This window comes from Schistocerca piceifrons, chromosome 3, assembly GCF_021461385.2.
Source record: "Schistocerca piceifrons isolate TAMUIC-IGC-003096 chromosome 3, iqSchPice1.1, whole genome shotgun sequence".
NCBI lineage: Eukaryota > Metazoa > Arthropoda > Insecta > Orthoptera > Acrididae > Schistocerca > Schistocerca piceifrons.
In genome coordinates, this window is record NC_060140.1 from 717,530,738 (window position 1) to 717,550,782 (window position 20,045).

The 20,045-nt window shown below is 39.0% G+C and overlaps 1 protein-coding gene across 1 annotated transcript in view; it reads left to right on the plus strand.

Moving 5' to 3' along the window:
- The window catches only part of LOC124789074 (glutamine-dependent NAD(+) synthetase), a 196,639-nt gene that overhangs the window by 105,565 nt on the left and 71,029 nt on the right, over positions 1-20,045 (plus strand). The window contains exon 11 of the mRNA XM_047256365.1: positions 314-449. Coding sequence (XP_047112321.1) covers positions 314-449 — 136 coding nt within the window. The remainder of the gene's footprint in view (positions 1-313; positions 450-20,045) is intronic.

Sequence of the window (20,045 nt, forward strand, 5' to 3'; positions counted from 1 at the left end):
ACAACCCAACCCCAACTCTAAAGAATAGTACAAGGTGAATTTTTTTTCGGAGTGGGAAGGGAGGGAGGGAGAGCCCAATGAAGGAGTCAGGTTAGGAGAGACATTGAAGATGAAGCTTAATGGAGGACTCTTGTCACAATAATTATATTTTTTCCCACAGTAGTCTTTGCATTGTTGTACTAACAGATATATAGTTATAAAATCATATATTCCTGTTGGCAGACAATCATTTCATTATATCCTAATTGAAAATATGTGAATATATAAAAATAAGTAAACTAAGCTGATCCGAATAATAATTTCCCTTTTCCAGCTACCATACGAATATATGCATCGATGTTGCTGTGTCTGCTGTGCTTGGCATATTTACGTCAGTGACGGGTCTTGTTCCAAGATTTGGTTGTCGGGGTGGAAGTGCGAGAGAGAATTTGGCTTTGCAAAATGTACAGGTATGTATGAAGTCTTGACAATTTGGGTTGGCATGCAAGCAAACCAAAGTCGATAGAAGTTGATTTAAAGTTTAATAACGTTCTCATCATAAACCATGTCCTACCCATATATACAAATTCCTCAGTGAAGTACAGAGTAATGTAAATTAGAGCAAGAAGATAAAGTAAGAAAACAGTGTGCAAACTAAAATTTTAAAAAAATTTTGAGAGAAAGAAGGGCAGTAAGTAGAACATATTGTAGGTAGATATGGTAGTGGAAAGTTCTAGATGAATGTAAATAATTTAGGAGCAAAGGTAACTCATCAAATAGTAGAGGCTTTCAGTTTCAACAGGCACACAAACAAGATTGTAAATGTTGCCAGCTTTCGAATGACTCATTTTTGAAGCTAGAGTACACATATATGACCACACCAGCACAGTTACATTGTGCTGGCTGAAAACAGTGTGGTGAGACTGCAGTGTTTTGTGTCTTGACTGGTGTGATAATTTGTTTGGTGAAACATGTGAGAGGAGAAAGGCAGAGAGGATTGGGGATGATTGCTGATAGCTGTGAGGGAGGCAGGAGGTGCATAGGATTGGAATACAACATGTTAAAAGTACATAAGTACTGATGTGCCCGTGCAGTGCATGGTGATGACGACATCATCAAGGAGTATGTAGGGAAACAGAATAGAGGGAAGTGACACTTGGGAAGAGATCATGGGTGCGGAATGAGTAAAATTTGTATCCTGAAGCAGGGCAGGGATAAGTGTGGGGGCAGATTGCGAACAGAGATTGATGCCAGGAAGATTACAGGAATGGAGGACGTGTTTTCAAGGACAACTCCCAACACGTAGTTCAGATAAACTGATGAATTTGGGTGAGGGGAAGATCCAGATGTGTACAGGTTGTGAAGCAACCATTGAAATTAAGCATATTGTGCTTAGCACGTTGTACCACCACTAGATAAGATTTCCTCTTCTTGGCCATAATTTGGTAGTGGGCTTTCGTTTGGGAGGACAGCTGGTTGGTCGTGCCCACATAAAATGCTGTGAAAACTGCAGCATAGCTGGTATGAAAGACTGCTTTCGCAGGTGGCTCTGCTTCTGGTGGGTTAGTGTAAGCCTCTTACAGCATATATGTGTATGAGACAAGTCTTGCACCGAGGTCTTCCCCAGGGATATAACCCATGTGGCAAAGGGTTAGATGTGGATTAAGGTTAGATGAGGCTATTGCATAGATCGTTAGGGCAACAGAATACCACTTTAGGAGGATTGGGAGGAATTGTGGGTAGGATGTTCCTCATTTGCGGATACAGTGATAAACAGTTGAAGCTGTAGCAAATGATATGGTTCAGTTGGTCCAGTCAGGGATGTTTTTAGGAGGGGAGGATGGGCGGGGGATGGAGTAATTAAATATTGTTGGCCGAGTCTAGTGGTGGTTTTAAAGAGAAAATACTCATCGTGCTTCTTGGGGATCTCCTCAAATCCGTTGCTTTAACTACTTCTGCCTGGAAGCCAGGTTCTCTTGTAGATCTGGAAGCACTATAGATTGACATGTTTGTAGAATAATGTAGATGACAAAATGTTTCGTATGTTATTTTCATAAATAATAGTCCTAGATACCTTGCTGCCATAAATTTACAACGTTCATGCAGTGAAATACATTTCATTTGTACGTAACTCCAGAAAACTTAACATTTTTCCTTCCTGCCGCCACACACACTTGTATGCAAGACAACTGCCCCCGCTTAACATCATTCCAAAGTACACCAGTAAAGATACGAGGGTTGTCCTCAAAGTAAGTTCCATTTGGTTATATAAAACAAATGTGTACAGATGCAGAAAAAATATTTATTGTACAAAAATCTACAACTTTTAAACTGGTTTTCTACATAGCATCAGAAATTTTGTAGGCACTTGTCATAGCGTGGCACAAGTTTTTGTATGCCTTCTTCATAGAAGGTTGCTGCCTGTGTATTCAGCCATGTGGTAACATGTTCTTTCAACTCATCATAATCATTGAAGTGTTGACCACCAGGGACAGATTTTAGGTGTAAGAAGAGATGAGTCACTAGGAGCGAGGTCCGGGCTGTACGGAGGACAATCAAACACGTCCCAGTGAAATTCCCTTAAGAGTTGTTTGGTCATGTTTGCCGTGTGAGGTCGGGCATTATCATGGAAAAAAACACCACCTTTTGACAGTAAACCTCGGCGCTTGTTCTGTATTGCACGGCACAATTTGTTAATGGTCTCGCAGTAGATATGTGCATTGATTGTTTGGCCTTGTGGTAAGTAATCAATCAGCAAAATGCCTTTTCTGTCCCAAAAAATGAGTAACAATTTCATTACTTAGTGATTGTGAGATTTGCGGAACTTCCATAGCAAGGGCATTAAGTATAAACTTACGGTTGTGTTTAGTCTTCTCTTCAATTGTGTGAACCAGTTCATCAGTAACCACAGACAGGTGTCCACCTTGTTCTTCATCGTGCACTTGATCACGTCCTTCAGTGAACAGTCTGACCCATCTTCTAACCATTGAATCACTCATAGCATTTTGTCCATATACCTCGCAAATTTGCCAATGAATTTCTTTTAGTTTAACTTTCTTTGCATTTAGAAAACGAATCACAGATTTGTTTTCACACACGGTGGCATTTTCAATTACGGCTGACATTATAAAGAAGCACTACAAAGCACACGTCAGCAGCAGCAATCTGAAAATGGTATACATGTCTTCTCCTTGAGTCAGAGGAACTGCCGCGCATGCTCGGAACTGCGATCGTAGTGCTGCCACAGATAGAAATAGAAATGGAACTTACTTTGTGGGTGACCCTCGTATATTAATACTAACACCGAAACATAGAACATTAAATCGAAAATAATTTACAAAAAATGAAATTCACTTAACAGTACAATACAACAAATATGTTAATATATATCACATAAACAAAAATATATATCTTTTTGTAGTACAGCAATTTTATGAATTTTTTTTTTTTTTTTTTTTTTATCACGGGGGTTAATTGTGTTAGCACGACGTATTATACAGTCAGAGTTTAAAAGATTTCAAATAAGATAGAAAATAGAATAAAACCATAAATTTGTGAATATACATGGTCCAAACTGCTTATTGCTCGTTACGGTAGTTGAAGGATTGTGTAAGGACATGGCTCAGGAAATCTGTCTGTGGACTAGGTTTGGGCAAGAAGGGAAATTCTTATCACTGCAGATGGGTTGTCCACAGGTGGCCAGATTACATGGGAGTGATTTTCCAATGTGTAACAGATGCAGCTGCCAAAATGTGACCACTGTTGATGGTTAGTGGGCTTGATATGGACAGAAGTATGGATGGAACCATCAAAGAGGTGGAGGTTAACATCCAGAAAGGTGGCACATTGGGCTGAAGAGAACAGAATGGAGGGAGTGGGGGAGAAAGTGTAAGACTGTGGAATAATAATATGGTGTCTTAACTCTGGGTCCAAATCATAAAGATGTCACAGTGAACCTGAACCAAATAAGGGGTTTGGTTTTTAGGGAGACTAGAAAATTTTCCTCTAGACAGTCCATAAATGAATTAGCTTAGGGGGTTGCCATGAAAGTACTCATGGTCATGCTGCAGATCTGTTTATGTATCTTCCTGTCAAAGGAGAAGTTGGTATGTTTGAGGATATAATTAGTTAGATGTATAGGGAGTAAGCAGTAATCCAGGTGGTAATGGAATGGGAAAAGGAGAGAGTCATTGAAGGAAGTAGTTCATAACTTCAATACGGGATTCTAGACTCAGGCTTTTGTTCGAGATGTTGGTTGACAAGATTGAAGATCCTCTCACTGAGAGCACAGTATCAATCTACAGTGTGGTGTCCAGGATTGTTAGGTTTATGGATTTTGGGAAACATGTAGAGGATAGATTTGTGGGGGTCAGTGGATTGAAGAGAGAGATGAATTTGGAAGAGAGATTCTGCGATGTGAGTTGGGTTTGTTCTTTAAATTCTTTTACCAATCTTGATGTCACAGAATCCTCAACTAGGCAGAAAGATGAAAAGATAAGATAACTCCCATACTACAAGGATGGTTTGAAAAGTTCTCAGAATCACGAGAGGTCAGTCTAGCACAACGAGTTGTTCACGTGATATTCATTTGACTGTTGCCTGTAAACATGTGTCACATCAGTGCTCTTGGAAGAAAGCTGTCATGGTGACATGGCTCTGTTGTCGTTCCCGCATAGTGATTTGCGAAGATGGAAAAAGTTGAGATTCGAACAGTAATTAAGTACTTTGTAAAGAAAAGTATGAAAGCAAAGGACGTTCATGTCGATTTCCAGAATACACTGGGGGTCTCTGCTCCTTCATATTCAGCTGGTGCCAAGTGGACAAATGAATTTAAATTTGGTCTGGAGAGTTTAGATGGTGATCCACGCAGTGGTCGGCCAAGGTGAGTCACTACTCCTGAAGTCATTGCAAAAGTGCACAAAATGGTCATGAAGGCTTGCCGATTGAAAGTGCATGAAATTGCTCACACTTGCCAGATGTCATCTGAAAGAGTATATTGCATTTTAACTGAAGCATTAGAAATGAAAAAATTATCTGCAAGATGGATGCCGCGACTCTTGATGCATGAAATTGCTCACAGTTGCCAGATGTCATCTGAAAGAGTATATTGCATTTTAACTGAAGCATTAGAAATGAAAAAATTATCTGCAAGATGGATGCCGCGACTCTTGATGCTGGATCAAAAACGCATGAGAATGGACATATCGGAACAATGTTTTGCCCATTTCAGGAGAAGCAAACAAGATTTTGTGTGCCAGTTTGTGACCACAGATGACCACAGGTGAAACTTGGGTGCATTATTATACCCCAGAGGCAATAAAACAGTCAAAGCAGTAGAAAGGTGCTGGTTCTTAGCCACTAAAGAAAGCAAAGACAATTCCTTCAGCGGGAAAGGTCATGGCATCAGTGTTCTGGGATGTGAAGGGGATTCTGTTTGTATATTATCTCCCCACTGGGCTAACAATTGCTAAACGCTAACAAACGCTAAACTACTTGACAAATTGCAACAAAAGATACGTGAAAAAAGGCCAGGTTTAGCAAGGAAGAAAGTCATCTTCCATCAAGACAATGCGTGCTTGCACACATGTGCCGTTGTCATGGCAAAATGGTATGAATTGTTGCCATGTCCGCCCTATTCACCTGATATTGCTCCATCAGACTTCCATCTCTTCCCAAAACTGAAAATTTTTCTTGGTGGATGAAGATTCACTTCATACGAAGAATTGATTGCTGGAGTTGACAACTATTTTGCAGGCGTGGAGGAAACTCATTTTCGAGATGGGATAAAGGCACTGGAACATCGTTGGACCAAGTGCATTAATCTAAAAGGAGACTACATGGAAAAATAAAAAAGTTTCAGTGATGTAAGTACTTTGTTTTCTATTTCATTCTGAGAACTTTTCAAACCACACTCGTACATTGTAATATAAATATACAGTATACTTGTGGAAGAACCCAAACTTCTGACTAAATCTATAGGAGACAAATTTTTAAACCTGTTGATATCCAGAATGGATTATCTCAATAGGGAGAGGAGAAAGTGACATTTTTATCAACTGTGTCTCAAGACTGACTTAAGTAATAGAAGATGTAACAATATGCACATAAACACTTGGTGATCACATAGGCCAGGGCCACCCTCTGACATAATCAAATCCTCTCTCCAATCCCCTCTATTCCACGTCTTTTCTGTAGTGTTTTAAAATATGCTATATGTCATTGGACTGCACTACCACACCATCAAGTATTAAGCCATGGAAAGCCTAATGCCACAAGAGAATATGTCTTTTCTGGAATTGGACAGAACACATGGTTTTGTGGATGCTGCAGTACAGTGATTGACACTGCACTCAGCAGGGATAGGGTCAGATCTCCGCTGGGCCATTCAGTGCCATGCAGTCAAAAAGCACAAAATGGATCACTGCAAGTGTTCCTACACTCTTATCAACTATTCTAACATGCTCTACACAAATATGGGAAGCTATCAAGAATATTTTTGATAAACACAGTTGGCCGAGTACAGTAGCTGCATTGAGGTAGGCCTCCAAACAGTGCCTGGGGACATGGTCTGAACAGTGACTGATGACTTCTCGACGCCTACTGTCACTACCAGCCAGAATCCGTCATTCTACTACGAGAGTGTTGCCAAAGAGATGGATGGCTTAGTTTTGAGAGCCAACAGTTTGGAATCCAAAAGCTGCTACTTTTCCATATGGGACCTGTATTCAAGTCTGTCCAAGACTTTGCTAGTAATGTGCTTGGTGGTGACTGAATCCAGTGTAGCATATTAAGTCACCTGCAGACAAGCAAATGAAATCCTAGAATTTTTCAGTCAGTATTAGACACAGGACAAATTCCAAAAATTTGGAGGGACCATGTGTTTTTGTTTTTTTTTTCCCTTAAAAGAACAAGGAACCTTATATGCTCCAGACATTGGTGTAATGAGCTGTGTAGAATGGACCCTGAAGCAAATCATCGCCTATTGCTTGGTCTGGATACTAGACACAGGGGAGCTCCTTATCCACTCTTCCTATGGTCTCGAGGGATACTAATCCAGTGTAGCAAATATGGTCCTGCTGGTGGCAGTAAAACTTGATTTCTTACGAAGATTGCATTTTATGGGATACTTTTTAACACACTAGTATGGAATTATTTGGAGGTGCAATATTTTGGGACAGCTTTGTCGTTGGGGCTTTAAATGGTCATTTGCTTGTGTTCACCTGGTCCTTCATACCACACAGCTATTTTTAGGTACAGAATGCACTGGAGAACTATAACACCACAATAAGGAGCCCTGTACAATATACCTTAGTTACAGACTTTTTCCACCATCCTTATGCTAGCTAAATCTAACCAAATGAAGGAAAAAAGCTGCTGATTTTAAAAGGGTTCTGCTTCCTCAGTTATATTAAATTGGCTGTTTATCTCCTATTAGTAGGTTAACATTTACTTGATTACATTAATAATTTCAAAGAAAATAGTTACCTACATCTGTAAGTAGAGTGTTCTGTTTACAGTACAGTAACACTTTTCACGCAGCTTCATAATGAAACACTCTGTTTCCTGTGCAGCTAACTGATCTTTTCAATTGAATGTAGATATTCAGATAATTTGTATAAACAGAAGTATGTTGCTAGAAATTCCCAATTTCTATCTGTTAGATAGGAATGTGATGAATTCTTTTGCACTAGAGTTCTCACACCCTTGGCAAGAAGGCGAAGTCTACATGAAAATTATAATTGTGTCTTGTGCTGTGATTGTGCAGATCACAGGACAGCTCAACATAAATATGTATTACATCCTGTATCCTTCCTCCTGTTAAATTTTACACTAGTTGTTTTAGGGAAAACAAGACTTGACACTGGATATTCCGGTCTGAGCTGCCAGAGATGGCAGTCGTGTGTGTGAGGTGTGCTTGCTTGTGTGAATGAATGTGCGCATTTTATTTTCTGGAGAAGACTTTGGCCAAAAGCTAAGTGCATAACAATCTTCTCATTGTGCACGCCAGCAACTCATCACATCACCTTTATGCGGAGTAGTAATATATCCTTTTCCTTATATTGTTAATATTCCAAGCTGGAGTTGCTCATTGTGGAGCTCTGGTGCTAGAGACTTTTGTTCCTTGTGTAAGCCATTGAATTTTATTGCTTGCTTACTTTTGTCAGGTTCTGCAAGGAAAACATCACTGAGTACATCTGAGAAACAATTTAAATATTTTTCATGGTTTCTGGTGCTTGAACTGTAGTCTATAGGCCAGCGTACAACACTTACAAGGGAATGGTCCAGTGCAACTTGTTGAACCCTATCCTGAAATTTTTCACACAGAAGGAAGACTCTGAAAGCAATACACTGTTAAAATTTTAGCTAGCAGCTAAGATTTTAAGGCGTGCTGCAAGTATTTAAAAAAGTGTTTGTTACTCATTTTTGCCACAGAATGCACTGATTATAACAGTGGTTTGTACAACCCTTCCTGCCCAGTGCACGAATCAGCAAATAAACAGATGCAGCCATGACAGGACGACATACTTCCGCATAGTGCAAAATACAAAATGCTCACACGTGAATTTTAAGCAGACTTAATCCATACTATTCATATTGACAGTTAAACTTGCAGATGCATTGTTTTACGCAAGTGATTAGCAGACAAGACAAAATGAAAGCAGTCTATGATGTTATATTACAGATGACTGCCATCAATCGAGATGTCAGTTTGTTGACATCAAATATTTTATAAAAATTCCTGTAGCACATTTCATATGATAATTTCTGCATCATGTATCTTTTTCTAATAATGAAACAGTTCCTTATTTATTCTCTGTAGTAGCCACAGAAATGCAAAGTGGCTATTGGATGACAAAAATGAAGGGTTTCCTTACCCAGGCACACAACCTAATAAAAGAAAAATCAATGCATTCAGGCATCTCACAGTAATTACTAGTTTTATTTAGACAGAACTGAAATGGAGTAAGAAATGGTCATATGTGTTGTTCTGCATATTGTGCTGCGTACTAGGCATACTTGATCAAATTCGTCAAGTGTGGTGATGCGGACTGACAGTACAGAAATAACTAAAGATTAACAGTGCTGTTCCACAGATAAAACCTTAAATGACGAGGAACTGTCAGAACTAATACTATCTGACAGTTTCCTGGAAAACACATTACATTTTTGAGTAAAAATTTCTCGATGTACATGCCGCGTCAAATCAGGATAAATCTCCAAGCTTTCGACCAGGTCGTCGTCAGGGCTAAAACTGACTGTCGTGAACTAGCGAGGTTCCCACTTTTATATGCAAAGGACGACTTCTGATTGGCTGGAATACGTCAGCGATATGGCGCGTAGCGAAGTGGTGCCCTCTACTTCCATAGATGTAGTTGCTATCCCTCGTTGCTTGCAGCGCCCTCCCTTGAATCAGGAGGTAAAGTGCGAGAAGTTTTTCTCTGCGATTTTTCTTTATCCAGTGCTCTCTTCCAAGTGTTGCTAAGTGCATAGCCGTTGTCTCTATTAAAGTTATTATCGCTAAGTCTAATTTCGACTGCTTCCCGGATCACAGAGTCCCAGTAATTCGATGTGTGGGCTATTACTCTGGTTTCTTCAAATAAAATCTTATGCTTGTTAAGCAGGCGATGTTCAGCCACCGCTGATTTTTCCAAATACCTGTATTTCAGGTGGTGTTGGTGCTCGATGCAGCAGTCGGCAACGGTTCTTACAGACTGGCCCACGTAATTCTTGCCGCATTCGCAAGGAATAGTATAAATTCCCGGCACTCTTAAGCCGAGACTATCTTTGACTGGTCTCAACATTTCCTTAATTTTCCTAGGTGGTCGGAAAACTGGTTTTATTCCTTGCCTCTTGCTACGCGCCATATCGCTGACGTATTCCAGCCAATCAGAAGTCATCCTTTGCATATAAAAGTGGGAACCTCGCTAGTTCACGACAGTCAGTTTTAGCCCTGACGACGACCATGGAGGTAGTGGTCGAAAGCTTGGAGATTTATCCTGATTTGACGCGGCATGTACACCGAGAAATTTTTACTCAAGAAATACGTCGCGAAAGACTTCGTAGCCACATTACATTTTTTTTTTTGTTTTGTTTTTTGTTTTTTTTTTTTTTTTTTTTTTTTTTTAGAAACTGAATCTGACTATTAGTTGTGGGTAGAATCAGAGTTATATACATTTCTTTGTCCTTCTAATGACAAAGATGCTGGTATGTCCAGGCCAAGAGTCCAACAAAACCAATGCATTATTTTCTGCAACTGGTAAGAAGATGTTTTGGATGTAACACTGACCATTATTCTCTCTTATTTTTCTAGATTTTGTGATGTCAGTTATGAGACTTTTGCAAGTAGTCTTTTTTTTTTTTTTTTTTTTTTTTTTTTTTTTTTTTGTCCCAATTTGCATTGAAGAGAGAGAGAAAGCTGCAGAATATACTTATCACTGACATTGTTGCATATGAATATGTCATAGCAATCGACGACTGCACAAATGACTGCCTTTTTTGGTCGAAATAGTAAAGTGTAGTTTGCACGGAACCTCACTGACTGGCTTTGTACACAGCATTTTAGAGGATAAGAAGCAGCTTCTTTTTATGCAAGCTACAAATTTATCTATAGTATTACTTATTAACGAGGCAACGGCCTTGCCGCAGTGGATACACCGGTTCCCGTGAGATCACCGAAGTTAGCGCTGTTGGGCGTGGCCGGCGGTTGGATGGGTGACCATCCAGCTGCCATGCCCTGTTGCCAGGGGTGCACTCAGCCTCTTGATGCCAATTGAGGAGCTACTTGACTGAATAGTAGCAGCTTCGGTTAAGAATACCATCTTACGACCGGAAGAGCGGTGTGCTGACCCCACGCCCCTCCTATCCGCATCCTTCTCTGAGGATGACAAGGCGGTCGGATGGTCCCAGTAGGCCACTCATGGCCTGAAGACGGAGTGCTCATTACTTATTAACGACAGCTTCTTTACACATTTACACAAGGTAAACTTCATAATTTTATGACTTCATTTTCCTGGATCTGTTTAACCAGTTCAGAGGCTTGGAAATCATTAATGTTCGTCTCACTTGCAGTTCAGTGGGGTAGATCTCCCTTGGTAATAATTGTTAACTGATCCACAAGCAGTTATAAATCTTTCAAATAGTTTCTCTTTCATACGTTTGCGAGTTTCATTTTGGCACAAATTTCATACTATAGTGTGCCTAATGCTCAGAGTGGGACGCCATCCTCCTGGCATAGCACATGACTTTTGTAGGTTCGGTATATTTGATAATATCTTCCGGATACAACGGTCACTGTAAATGTAGCTTGTCAATCTGGTGTTGCTATTCAGTCCCAGCTAACGTGCTTGGATTCTATTTCCAAAGATTTTGTGAATTGGTTGGAAAAAGAGAAAATTTCTTTCCTCAAACATTTTGAAGCTTTCATAACCAGAGCTCCATCATTTCAACCATATATTGTCAAATTAAACATTAACACAATATACTTTACAATGAGCTCCAGGCTCCTCCTTTTCTTTGGTCCACGTACAATAGAGTAAGTCAGTTACATTATAGTTTACATAATATTCTTTGCTAATACGGGCTCTTTGGTTATTCCTTGATACTCCACCTAGCTCCTCCTGTTAGAGGCTACATAAGAAGTGACAACTTCTGATCACCACTAATGCCCATGGGAGGTGCTACTCCTGTATATATTCTTGGCTCTCCATAAACAGAAGCCTAGTGACAATATTTTCTTCCACTCTAGTTCAGTTAAATTAATAGTTTTTCTCTCTGCATTAACATGGATATTTCCATTTCTCAAAGATCCTAAGAGTGTACCGTGGCATTTACTAATAAAATGTCATGTTACACTTCAAACTCTCTGACTTGAGTGGAACGTATCATGCATACTAAAATACCTTACATGATTTCTAGCTTTACTTTAGAGTGATTTTCCTTTTACCCAATATATACTTCATTGTTTTTATTAGTTCAAACCTCTTCCAATACAGTTTTGTGGGGTCTATATTTTGCCATAATTCATTGTTAAATAAATTACTTCAATTATATAAAATTTGTGTTGTTGCTCAAGAATGCAGTCTTTTACCCAGGTTCTCTGTTATACAGTTTTATGGTTTCTGATCATTTCTTGTCTCTAGATTTCTAACAAATACATATAATTTTTGCCTTATTATTTAATTCTAGAAATCAAGTATGTGCTTGTGCTTTAGCAGTTCGTTAAAGATTGTCTTACAGTACCTTACTGTAAGGATCAAACCCCTGAACATGACAGTGTCCTGTGATCAGGTCCACTGAACTAAAATACTCAGTTGTTCCAATTTCGTTAAAATTTCATCAATATTAAATGGCCAGTCTCTTTCTGTTTCTATGCATTTGTGTAGTGTTCAGACATCAAGCACTAAATGGACTCCTCCTCTAGTGTTACATGCTACCACTAATGGATTATTGTAAACACTAAAGCTATGTTTCACAATATTATTTTCAGTCATTTTATCTGTCTTGTCTGCTGTATTCCTGGTTTATCTGAAAACAGTTTTTGGTATTGTATCAGTCTTATAGAAATGTTTTTCTGAGACGTAGTTAACAAATGAGATTTCATTTTAATCTGTGCCTGCAATACTTCTTGGGAACCAGTTGGATTCTTTGAATTTATCGTTTCCAATGTGGTGATTAAACATAGTATAAGTCTTCCTACCTACCAAGTTTTGGTTCTTAAATGGTATTATATAGTTATTGTTATTACATTTAAACCTTGACTCTTTTGTAGCGAAGTCTAATATTATGTTGTATGTTAGAAGCCAATCAGTACCAAGTAACAATTGTATGTTCGCATTTGATATGACTGAGAAGGTTTGCATAATAGTAAAATTCATTATATTTAAAGGTAATCATACAGGGTGTCCGAAAAGTCTTTCCCTGATTACATAAATTGATAACTCACGCTAGAAGTAAGATACAAATATGAAACTGGTGTCTAATTGTTTACAAACTATCAAAGTTTTTTCGCACATCAGTAAACTTCCACATGAGCACCCTTGGTAGCACGTAGCACATCTAGACGATATTCCATTTCCGTCCACACATTAGCCAACATCACTGGAGGGATTGATTCAACGACTGTGGTTATCCGTCGCCGCAGGGTTTCAAGATCTGGTACACGTGTTCAGTAGACCTCGTCCGTGACATAACCCCATAAAAAGAAGTTTAATGGGGTTATGTCAGGAGAGCGTGGAGGCCAAACCGTTGGCCCATCATGACCAATCCATCGCCCAGGAAAGGTCATATCGAGATAGGCACGGAAGTCCAAACCCCAATGAGGCGGTGCACCATCTTGCTGAAACAAGACATCGGAGTGATACTGAAGCAGCTGAGGAACAGCATACAGTTGCAACATGTCCAGATGCATTGCAGATGTGATGGTAGCCTCAGCGAAGAAGGATCATGCAATAGCGCGCACCAAACATTCACCTTTGGACTGCCTGTGGTGCACTCCATGACCTCACCAGGGGGATGTGAACCTCAAGTGCGCACATTATGGCAATTCACTGCTCCACTGACAAAAAAGGTCACTTCGTCGGAAAAGGCAATTCGTCTGAGATAGCCATCATTGTCCTCAATACGTGATAGCATTTCGACCGCAAAGTCATATCGACGTGTACTGTTATTGGGCAACAAGGCCTGAACAATTTGCACTTCGTATGCACAAAACAATAAATGTTTGTGTAAAATGTCATGGAGAGAGCTTTTTGGCATGTGTAATTCACGTGAGGCCCTGCACACTGATTTCTTCGGATTTCGCAGAAAAGATTGCCTTACAGCGTCCACCCTGTCTGCTGAGGTTCTTGGTCAACCAGACCTCGGAAGGTCAGCAACCGATCCTGTGTTCTTGAACTTCTCATACCAGGCTTTAATGCTCTTGACATCAGGTGGATTCCTTCCAAATGTTGTCTGGAAGTGTGTCTGCACTGTGGTTGGTGATCGTGTCTCATGGTACCACAGGACACACTGTGCCTTTTCCTGATTGGTTAACATGGCTTCTTGGGCACTGCACCTCATCCACTACTTACATACTGCGAACCTAAAACAGCAAAAAAAACTTTGATAGTTGTAAACAATTGGACAATAGAGTAAGCCAATTACAGTAGATTTTACGAAACGTTATTGCTAATATAGACTCTTATTCCTTAGTGGTCCACAGTTACACCTTCCATCACAGCAAGTGACAGCTTCCGTTCACCACTCATGCGCATGGGTGGTGCAACTCCTGCATACATTGTTCTCTCTACATAAACAGAAGCCTAGTGGCAGTGTTTTGCTCCACTCTAGTTCAGTTACCATGAAATAATAATTTTTCTCTCTACATTCATGTGAATATCTTCCATTTCTCAAAGAGCCTAAGAATGTGCCATGGCATTTCTTAAAGAACTGTCATGTTACACTAAAGTACATAGTGTAAATCTTTCTTCCATTTATATAATTCATGTTCAGGTTTTACAGATTAAAACCAGCTTTGCACATTGCTTAAGATTAAGCATTTTTCTCCATTCTTTGTATAACCAAAAAATGTACACCTCTCACTGAAGGCTACTACTATGCATGTTGTCTTTGGGATTGGAAGGTCCAGTGTTTTTGTTCTGGACTTTAATTAGCACAACAATCATCGTTCGAACCACAATTCACAGAATTGTTAGTTATTTCCTGTTTCTTTTGCTGTATATCAAGATAATTGGAATGAATGTCCAAGAAATTAACTAATAAACAATACGTATGTAGGTCTTCAGGAGAAATAGGTGATTTTGATTGCGTGCCATGTTTTTCATATTTCATCTTTGAAATACTTTTATTGGATTCCAAATTACTGTGAAACTCTGAAACCTGCACAAAGACAAATGCTATCAGCAGCATAGCAGAAGACATCACAAAGAAAATTAATTCAATTTTTTCTCCATTGTTAATACTTAGTGATAGTGCAAAGTCAACTGCTAATTATTATGAACATTAAATGAGTATCAAATATAAGCAAATAGTAACTGCGAGCAATTGTGTGAGAGTAACTATCCATGGAAACTGAAATTTGCCTAACAAATTATGAACACACTGTGACGTGTTACATGTTTACCGATGTTAGGTTACTGTAGAAAAATCCATATTGCTTGTGCTAAAATTCCTTTATATGTGCGTTTCTGTAGCCTTTAGTTTATCTCCTTTTGGGAACTAGACAAACAGAGCTGAATGATATGAAATACTTAGGTCTGATCAGTACTTCTTTCTATTTTCAAACCAGTAGTTTTTAATAGTATTATCAATGCAGATCACTGATCCACTGTTTTTTTAGAAAAGCTTAGCATGAAACCATATGTCTGAACTAAATGGTGAATGTTTGTGGATTTGGTGTTTTCAACCAACATATTTAAGATTAAGTCTGCTGTGATCACAACTTACGTTGTCAAATATTGAAGGAATAGTAAGGATACAGGAACTTTCAAAAGATTTATTTATATTACAAAAGCTGCTCGCTACCTATTTAAAACTTTCATGCATTCCTCAGGTAATCAGTGTTCATTTAAGCATATTATTTTTGTAGTTATACATTCTGAAAGTACTATTTTTAGAATTTTACACACGTCTGTAAACATTTTACTAAAGTTCACAAAGCAAATCTATTCAGTTGTAGGCCATCTTTTCCCAGATGTCTATTATTTGAAATATTTTGGTCAGTGAAAATAATCTGAAACCTGGTAGACTGTTCCCTAATGCCACTGTTTACTCTGCTGACGTAAGTATCACTTACCTATGTTCTCTACATAGTTTTTGCCAATCTCATTGTTACTGTGGATGGAGTTTGTGCTTATATGGATTAAAACGCCTCTCTGGTTATGTAAGAACAGGGTGTATATGACCCAGGACAACCAGGAGATCCGGGAAAAACCTGGGAATTTTTTCATCCAGGAGAAAACCGGGAAAAACCCAGGAATTGTTTAGAATTCTGGGAAGTTTTCATTGTTTTAGTTTTCTGTTAAATTATTTTTTTTTTTTTTTTTTTTTTCTTTTCCACTGGTAAGGACCAATACTCTAACAAAGGATATTACTGTATCCCGCTACTGCAGAATAATACTGCACCAACAAAACATGGACGAGAGTTTCAAAGGAAATGCGCCGTATACAACAACAAAACAGTGCTCATACAAGCGTCTGCCAACAGCATAGTGTGTCAAAGGCTTTAGGAAGACTATGCATTGCTTTGTAACAACAAATTGCCTCCGATGACTGTGCCGTGACAACTGTTTAAATTAGATTCGTTTGAGCAGTTTCGGGCGGGCTCTTGCGCATGCGCAGTTGAGTCGCAGTTGAGTCCCGCTTCTGGTTACAGAACTGTGGCTGAGCGCCACTACTTAATATTGCCCCGGTTCGGAAATTAGTTAATCTGGGGCTGATGCACAGAGCAGTCTGACTTGTGGTGGGGAGGTGGGTCGTCTCCACGTGACCTGTGTGTACGTTTAGTGATTTTGTTGTTTTGTCTTCGTTTATTGCTCTCACGTTAAATGATAACAAAACAGATTTTTGTGGCGTCTTGTTTCTTTTATGACATAATGTAAGATCTTTTAATGTTTTACAAGTACGAACATATGGGCTTCCTGCGTTATCGTAGCTGCGCAAGCGCGGTGATGCTATCTGGCACTCCCTTGCAACCACAGAAACGAACCTATTTTTAACAGGTTGCAGGAAAATATTACAAATGGTGGTTTGAAAAGCATTACATTCAAAGCAGATTTCCTTTTACGTAAGATGAGCTATGTGCGAGAATGTACGATAAATTTCTTAAATTACAAAGCGTTGGACTCTCATTTAAAAATCACCTCTTTGAGGACGGCCGTTTAGAAGAATTTCGAGCCCAGAAGATCAGACATTTATGTCTTTATTAAAAATTTTACTGGCTCATTTGTGTCATGTATCTTAAAGTGTAACAAGTGCAAAAAAGATCAACATTATATGTAGAAGCTTAGCTTCTCTTCCAGCTTAGTAATCTTAGAGACCAATGTTATATGTGAATGCTATGTATATTAATTTAAACCGTTAACTTTTCTTATTTGTGTGTTTGCGCTATGTAACAGTGATCTTGCTATTTGCTGACCACATCACGTGTCCTATGCTGTCATCAGCAGGCGAGATCACGTGACATAAGCTATGACGGGCTTACAAAAGCGCATCGCAATCTCTATTTCAATGCTTCGGAAAGTGACATGCAGTGTTTGGTGAATTCGAATTTATAACTTCGTAATACAAAAATATGCAGCATACATGTTGCTGCACATCAAAGGTCTTTCAAAACGTGTTTTTCCCTCCTGAGTTTCGTTTTCTAAAGTGCCGGGAAATTCTACTCCGGTATATAAAACCATAAACATTCAAAGGATTGATGAGTTTTACAGTGCCGAGTAAGAGTATACTGTCACTTAACATGGAAAAAGTGTATCTTCACCCGGGAGAAAGTGTATTTTCAACCGGGAAATCCGGGAAAAATCCGGGAATTTTTTTTCCTTGTTCACGTATACACCTTGAAGAATGTGGAGTCTCACAATGGTACCATTAAATAAAATATTCTTGGATTTCCAGTCTTGTTAAATGGTTAAAATTTCACAAGCTTTCAACAAAGTGCTTCTTGGCCATTGTCAAGTGGTATTACTGCAAGTGTGCTGTAGGTTCACCCGTAGACTGTGAGATCACTGGTGCTCACAGAATCACCATATATAGGCATATGTTGACTCTGTTTCCAGCGTGCCGACTTCAACATCATGATCAGTGGATCCCACACAGCAATGAGCTGCAGGTGGCTGCTGTCTCTATTAATGATATTATTATTGTTTTTATTTCAATTGCATATTTAATTACACTGTCCCAGAAGCCACTAGTGCAAGCCATGACGAAGGTTTTGTCAAATTTCATCGGGTTTTCTAAAGCATGTTCAGCTGAAGCGGGATTCACAGGGTAGCTTAGGGGATAAAACCTCTATGTGTTCCTTCCTGCATTGTCCTACAGTACATATTGTTTATCTGACCTAAGAATGGCCACATTCTCAAGGCATCTTTAGACCCCAGGTGTTCTGAGACCTGCTGCATCTTTAACTGGGACCAATATTACGAAAATGCTACTCACCATATAGCAAAGATGTTGAGTTGCAGATAGACACAACAAAAACACTGTTGGAAAGTAAGCTTTTGGGCAACAAGGCCTTTATTGAAAAAACACACACACACACACACACACACACACACACACACACACACACACACACACCACAAAAAAAAACCTCTCACACAAATGACTATGTTCATGTGTGTGTCAGTTGAGTTTTGTGTGTGTGTGTGTGTGTGTGTGTGTGTGTGTGTGTGTGTGTGTGGACTATTTTCGACAAAGGCCTTATTGGTGAAAGCTTATTTTCTGACAGTCTTTTTGTTGTGCCTATCTGCGACTCAGCGTCTCTGCTACATGGTGAGTAGCAGCTACCCTTTTTGTTATACTGTTACATTACATCCTGGATTTTTCATTTTTTCTTCAGAAATGTTTTTCTTGCCGTTGCCAATCAACATTTTATATCCTCTCTACTTTGGCCATTGTCAGTTACTTTGCTGCCCAATTAACAAACCTCATCTGCTACATCTAATGTGTCGTTTTCTAATCTATTTTCCTCACTATTATCTGATTTAATTAGACTACATTCCATTATCCTTATTTTGCTTTTATTGTTGTTGTTCATCTTATGTCCTCCTTTCAAGACATGGTCCATTCTGTTCAACTGCATTTCCAAGTCCTTTGCTGTCTCTGACAGAATTGCACCGTTATCAGCAAACCTCGAAGTTTTTATTTCTTCTCCCTAAACTTTAATTACTACTCCAGATTTTTCTTTGGTTTCCTTTACTACTTGCTCAGTTTACAGATTGAATGAATAACATCTGGAATGGCTGCAACCCTGTCTCACTCCCTTCTCAACCACGGCTTTCCTTTCATGCCCCTCGACTCGTACAGCTGCCATCTGGCTTCTGTACAAGTTGTAAATATACTTTTGCTCCCTCTATTTTACGCCTACTACTTTCAGAATTTCAAAGGCAGTACACCAGTCAACATTGTCAAAAGCTTTCTCTAAGTCTAAAAATCCTACAAAAGTATGTCTGTCTTTCCTTAACCTGACTCCCAAGGTAAGTCAGGGTCAGTATTGCGTTGCATGTTCCTAAATTTCTCCAGTATCCAAACTGATCTTTTCTGAATTTGGCTTCTGTCAGCTTTTCTGTTCTTCTTCTGTAAAGAATTTGTGTTACTATTTTGCACCCATGACCTGTTAAACGTAGTTTGGTAATATTCACACATATCAGCATGTGATTATTATTATTATTATTATTATTATTGTGGTTTTTTTTTTTTTTTTTTTTTGGGGGGGTCATCTAAGGACCACACACCAATTTCAATGCTTCCTTCTTTGCTGTTCTTTCTTTTTCCTCCAGTATTTTTTCATCTTTTCACTATGTGTCCTTTTTCTCTCCTCAGACCATTTTGACCCTGTCTTCTTCTCCCTCTTGCCTTGGAATCCATCCATTTTTAACACTTTCCTCTTGAAACACACTCTTTCTGTTGCATCTTTTTCACTTATATTGTTTTTTTCCAAATCTTTCCTAACTTCTTGTATTATTATTATTATTATTATTATTATTAATTGAATTATCAGATCTCCTATCTCATCTTCGTCTAAATCCTCAGTATTGCCTTAAAGTTAATTTCCCATGCATAGTGCATAGGCCCAGGTCCCATAGTGTGGTGACCGCAGGCCTTTGTATGATATTAGAGGAACTAAAAATTGTTACTTCTTATCTGGTGCTATGGAAAACACACTCCTGGTTTTATGGCAGACAACTAATTACTCACATGTACCAAGGTTTTATGTTACCTCAGTGCCATAAACAGTTTTAACAGTTCATTCTACATTATGCGTAGGTATGCTCCTGTAGCCAGGAAGGTAAGCAACCCAGCTCATTCTGTATCATAATGCTGAGCAACAAAAGTTTGGAAACCCAAGC